Source organism: Lemur catta, chromosome 12, assembly GCF_020740605.2.
Source record: "Lemur catta isolate mLemCat1 chromosome 12, mLemCat1.pri, whole genome shotgun sequence".
NCBI classification, from domain to species: Eukaryota; Metazoa; Chordata; class Mammalia; order Primates; family Lemuridae; genus Lemur; species Lemur catta.
In genome coordinates this window covers 84,609,135-84,615,134 of record NC_059139.1, presented here as the reverse complement: position 1 = coordinate 84,615,134, position 6,000 = coordinate 84,609,135, and the positions used below count along the sequence as shown (strand labels likewise).

The window sequence follows — 6,000 nt, the reverse complement described above, 5'->3', positions numbered from 1 at the left end:
CTATAAATGGGGGTTCACTCAGGGAGGCAGAGAGCTTGTTGATGCAGGAGGCAAAACATCTTACAGCCTCAAATTTAGTCTGTTCTGGAAGAAGGCTGAGTATGAGGGTCTAAAAGGCTTGGCCCCACATAGGGGGATTTGAACAGAGGGCTCTTGAAGAACCAAATGGAGATGTATAATACGCAATGTCTAAACTTCTATTTATGACATGGAATATGATATTTAATTTAGAAAAGTCTGACATACGCTCACTATAATCTTCTCAAAAATCTGTCAAATTTTGCTACTCATTCTGGTTGATATTAATATGGGGTTAAATGAACCACTACTTAAATTCTGAGGAACATTTGGTTTTGTCATTATTTACTTTTGTTTATTGACATAATGATATTTCCAAAGACCAAAATATTTTATTACATGTGTAGCTGAACATATAATTCATAATTGTATAGTATAGAAAATAAACTTTTTTATATTGTCCTCAGCATTTAATAATGAAAAACTAGTGACAAACATCTTTAGAAAAAAATAATAAAATAGTCCTTCAGTATTAAAATTTCTTAGTAAAAAGTATTAGATCAAAGAGTATGACATGTTATTAATGCATAGATGAGTTATCATGAATAAAATGAATCAAATCCTGTCTCTTCTAGTAAATCAAAATATTTAAAATCTGCAGGTCACAGTTTGTCACAGAATTGCAAAAACAATGTTTTCATATTTTCTCAAAACTCTGAGGTTTTTGATGATACAACATTTAAAATAACGCATACCTAGGATATAAGCAATACGCTGACTGCATACTTACCAGGTGATTTTTATGCCACTTTGTTGAATGCAGAATTAATATGTTTGGGCTTTTTATTGCTTGAGTAGAAAGTGCTCATTACTTATTATTTTATGTTTATAATATAGAAAATTAAAAAAACCAAAAAGTTATTTTTAAATGGCATACATCACACTGTTGTAGTGGTTGATTTCCTCAAGATCGTCTTCTGTGGTTTTGGTGCAGTGGGAGGAGGCACAGTTGCAGGTCTGAGAGGGGGGAAGCTGTTACTCTGGCTTATTCCCAGGCCCCCGTTTTCTAGTGGGAAAGGAGGGAGATGGGGTGGAGGAGGGAGGAGAGGCCCCTGGTGAGGATTTTTTCCTGGTGGGTGGATAGGTTCGTTGTGTAAGTGGACCTCCCTGTTTTTTATGTTATACCGGGTATCACAGTCGGGACAATAGCCATGGTACTGCACTTTTTCATTAAACCGAACCCGTTCTCGAGGCCCCGCCTGGGGACACCTGTCTTTTTCAGGTCTATGCATTAGAGGCTGCACTGGAGCCTTGTCCAGACTGCTGTTGGGTATGCAGCAGATATCTCCATTTGGAATTTTGTTAGGTCCACCTGGTAAGCTTCCGTTTCGTAGGAGGGTGCCATTGGTCTTTACAGGATTGGCAGTTGGCACTACCCTTTGGGAGTCCTCGCACTTCACAGGTGTCAACCGTGGAGGCGGTGGTGGAGGGTTTGGCTTTCTCAGGACCGTGAGGATGGCAGATGGGTGTGCTGGGGGTTTAATAAGCGGTGCATTAGCCTGCACTTTGATCTTCTCTAGGCTGGAGGCTGTTGTGCCGCTCGAGCTACTGTTCAGCGTGTCCGTTTTGGAGCTGTCGGTCATCTCATCCTCCAGCTGTAGGTCAGAGGTCAGTGTATCGATCTGGTCAACCACCTGGTGGAAAGGACAAGGTAATTGTGTTGAAGAATGACCCAAAGCAAAATATACTAGAAACAATTTCTTTTTGTCTGGCTGTGATCTAATATGGGAACTTTGATACTGAACTGTGTATTCCACTGCTGCTTCACGTTTCCAGTCAGGATATTTAGAGAATAGCTACCATTGCACAAACTGCCAACTTGGTATGAAATTATGATAACATAATTTCACAAGTCTAGAATATAATATACTACTTATGCATACATTCTATCCCCAACTTTGCTATACCCATAAAAGATGAAACCTGATGCAGGAATATAACTAATTTTTCAAAATAAGAGAGAATTTCCCTTCTTAGCATGTGGAAGACTACAGGACAGCATCGCTTCCATGCTGAAGATGAGAAAAGGCCAGATTAACCTGCAAAATCATCATTTTTCTTGAGACCATGAGAGAACCGAGATCACAAGGTAACCACGTCAACTAAACTGTCCAGAGTTTCAAGCCCTCTAAGGATAGACAGGACACATCAACTGTTTGACTTTTGGAAAATCACAGGAAAAAGAGGCAGCAGTCATCAAAGTGAGTAAAGAAAACAGCTAAAACTTTTCTGACTAATTAAAGGCTGACTGTGTGCTATCATGACAATTTAGAATCCCTGGTAGCCTCACAATGTTGTCTGTTCTCACTCATCATCTCCATTCCATGGGCTTCTCGTGTGAAGGCTTGAGGGAGGAAAGAGACTGGAAAGAGCCCCTCTTGGGCACGGAGGCACAAAACCCAATCCACTTCTTGGATATTTCTCACTTACAAAGTAGAAGCCTTGAGCACTGGTGGAGTAGAAGGAAACCTTCCAACTTCTAAGACACAAGTTTAACATCCTTTGCTTCCGGGAAAGCACAGAAGCAAAAGCTGTCTGACCTTGAGGAAAGGGACAGAAAATTACTCTGGTCCCAGGACCCTATGCTAATAGAAAGCAGATGTCTGCTATCACTAGGGGAGTGGCAGGAAATCACAACCACTCAGGGCCTGCGACAGGCACCAGGCAGGGAATTGGTTAAGGCTGGCAGAGCAGTCGGATCATGATGCAGGTCTGAACCCAATTTAAGGAGAGAAGGTGTAAAGACAGGACAATTGGATGGAAGCATCTTAGACGATGCAGTTCTAAGGAAAATTTGGCAAGGAGACTGGGGGGTCTGATATCTCCCGTAACAGGCTTGCCTTAGTATCTCCGCCTTGTTCAGTCATTGTCTGGGAGCAACTCGTGGGCAGCGTGGCCTCTGCTCAAATGCTAGATTTCAGAGCACAGCGCCAGGGTCCTCGGCCATTCATGCTCCCTGCAGGCAGAGATCTTGCAGGCCATTCTCACGGCCACCACACATACAGGATTGCGCATATATGAAAATAGAAAATTTATGGGTTACTTTAAAAATAGTTTGTGTAAGGAGGCAGTCCCTTGATTTCACACATTTCCATTCCATTTATTCCATATGGAGATTTTCCCTCCTCTCTTACTTAGGCCTAAAGTTTATTCAACTGTGAAGTTGGCTCAATAACACATGGTGGCAGGATTGGGCTCCAAATGAAAACAACATAAGCATCCAGAAGTTGGGGAGGATAAGGAGACTTTGCTTCTTCCTTATGAGACTCTTCTTTTAAAAAAATAAAAATAAAAAATTCCAAATATTATGGCGGTAGACACGTTTTGGTTCCATAATTTGCTTTTGTACAGTTTGAGTCAAAGTTCTAAGTGTGCTCATCACCCAGATAGTGTGCATTGTACCCACCAGGTGTGAATTTACCCATCCCCTCCTCCGCCCTCCCACCTACTTAATTTCCCTTGAATTTTACTTCCATATATGCACGTAAGTGTAGATCAATTAGTTCCAGTTTAGCATCAAATACATGTGATGTTTGTTTTTCCATTCTTTCGACACTTCACTTAGAAGAATAGTATCCAGTTCCATCCAGGTTGTTACAAAAGATACTAGATCACCATTTTTTTATGGCTGAGTAGAATTTCCTGTTATACATATACCACATTTTATTAATCCACTCATGTATTGATGGGCACTTGGGCTCTTAAGTGACTGATTCTACCAGGCAGGTTAATGCCACCAGTGCTCAGTCTTTAGGTATCTCAAAGGCCTACTAATTCCACAGTTTCAACACATTCAACAAATGCAACAAATAATACAAATTTCTTCTAATGTTTTCTATCTTAGCAAATGCCAATACAAATTTCCCATCTGAATAGTCAGAAGTCTAGAAACTATTCTTGACATCATGCTTTCACTCACTTTCTGGGCAGGGCTCCTGGAGGATACGTCCTTCGTGTTTTAGCTCCTAAATAAATCTTCAATCCATTCACTTTCCTCCATTTTCACTTCTGTGATCCTGCTCTGAGCCTCCATTATTAACCATATGGACCCCCGAAGTCACCTCGCTTCCTATTTCTGTAGTCTCAGTGATTTCTTTTTAAACAGATATGTGCTTTTCAACTCCCTGCTTAAATCCTTTCAATATCTGCTCATTTCTCCTGTGATAAAGATCAATACTTAACGTGTACTTCAAGGTCTCACTCAATGGTGTGCTGCTACTGGCTCTTGGCAGTGTAAGGGAATCTTGATTTGAAGAGTTTGTCGATTTCCAAAGTGTAAAATCCCACCATGGTTGATTTCAAGTTAGTAATGCAACATCACTGAATGTAGGATTGAAAGAAATGTGCAGTAGCACACTACTGTAAAGTGTTTCCACTATATTGATGTATTAATGATAGACATAAACTCAGGAGCACAAATAAAAGTAAACTGCAGTAAAATAGTTAAGAACAACTAGTAATAATTTGAAAATCTGTGTTTATAATGTAATTTGTTTAATTGTTAGTTTATAGTTCTATTTTTAATAATGGTTGTGCTTAACAATCAGCTAACAAAATTTCTGGAAATATAATTAACGATTGACCCTTGTTAGCCGGTATGAGTCACGAGTCGGTTCCAGCACATCACTGTCTCTCACTCCTAAATGACTCTCCATTCTCAACTCTAATAAGTTTCCCTTCTTATTTCTGTTCCTAATCTCCCAGTTCTGCTTTTAGACCCTCATAATTTTCAGTTTGCTTTCTGCCACAGGATGTTTGTAGATACTAATATTTTTTCTTGAAATGCTCTGACCTCTCTTCTTTGTCTAATTAACTCTTACACATCTTTAAATTCTTATCTCAAGAGTCACTCATGAAGTAAGCCTTCCATGTCTTACTGCATTATAGATCAAGTTAATGTGTTCAATATTCACAAGGAATCTTATATATTTCATTCAAAGCATTCACATCATTTTAAATTAAATATTTATTGATGTTGTGAGTCCTGGAATAATGTTTCCCATCTAGACTCTAATCTCAGTATGAGCAGGGCTCTTGTTTGTTTTCTCTCTTGTATTCTAAAGGCCTAAAATAGCCACTGGTACTTATCAGGGGATCAGCAAATATTTGTTAAGTAAATGCCCCAAGGGTTATTTCTTTGGTTCAAGTGTGAGCAAAAGCATTTTCTTTCCTACTTGTTTTTGGAGGTGTTGTTACTTTGATACTTGCTTAGTTATTTTAGAAAAATATGGGAAACAAAAGGATTTATCCATAAATGACCACCGAGTTAGTAGTATATTCTCTAGCTCTGAGTCAGATATTGTAGAAATCAAAGAGGGAGGATGTTGAAAGAATGTGAGAGTTAGAGGGACAGACTTGATGCATAGTCACTTGTACTATTTCATCTGGAGAGGTTATAGACCCCACAATTTTTACCCTATTAAATTCTGTAGCAAAGGAGAGAAAATGAGTCCACTGTGAGGAAAGTGAGCCGATTTTCAGAGATGAATAAATATGGCATAGGTAGGTGCCTGATGGTTTCACCGCTCCTGGCTGGCTTCAGTCTCTATGGTGTTGTTTCCTGAGTGTCTATAAAATGGCAAGGGAATAAAAACAAAACAAAACAAAACAAACAAAAAACCAAAACACTTTCATCATGGATCAGGAAACCTAGTGAAAGGGCCCAACTTTAGACCCTCAAACAAGTAAATGTAAAAGGGCAACTGCCCCAAGTGCTCCGAAGAATACAAGATGTTGTAAGAGGAGAATCGGATCCCATGAGAAAGGTTGGTGAAGGCCTGAAGGGCCAGTTGGAGTTGGAGCTAACTGGACCAAGTGTGGTTCAAGCAGTCTGCTCAGGAAACAGCCTGAGAAAGGCCCTATGACAGAAGGAAACATCTGAGTGTGAGTGATTTAAAGACCCTTCTGGTTGAAGGGCACTTG

General features: G+C 39.8%; 1 protein-coding gene across 4 annotated transcripts in view; it reads right to left on the bottom strand.

The window, feature by feature from the left end:
• Positions 1–332: 332 nt before the first annotated feature.
• Positions 333–6,000, bottom strand: part of PRR16 (proline rich 16) — a 193,726-nt gene continuing 188,058 nt past the window's right edge. For all 4 annotated transcript variants that reach the window (XM_045565971.1, XM_045565970.1, XM_045565972.1 and 1 more), the window contains one exon: positions 333–1,712. In XM_045565971.1, the coding sequence (XP_045421927.1) occupies positions 957–1,712 (756 nt within the window). In that variant the 3' untranslated portion in view covers positions 333–956. The remainder of the gene's footprint in view (positions 1,713–6,000) is intronic.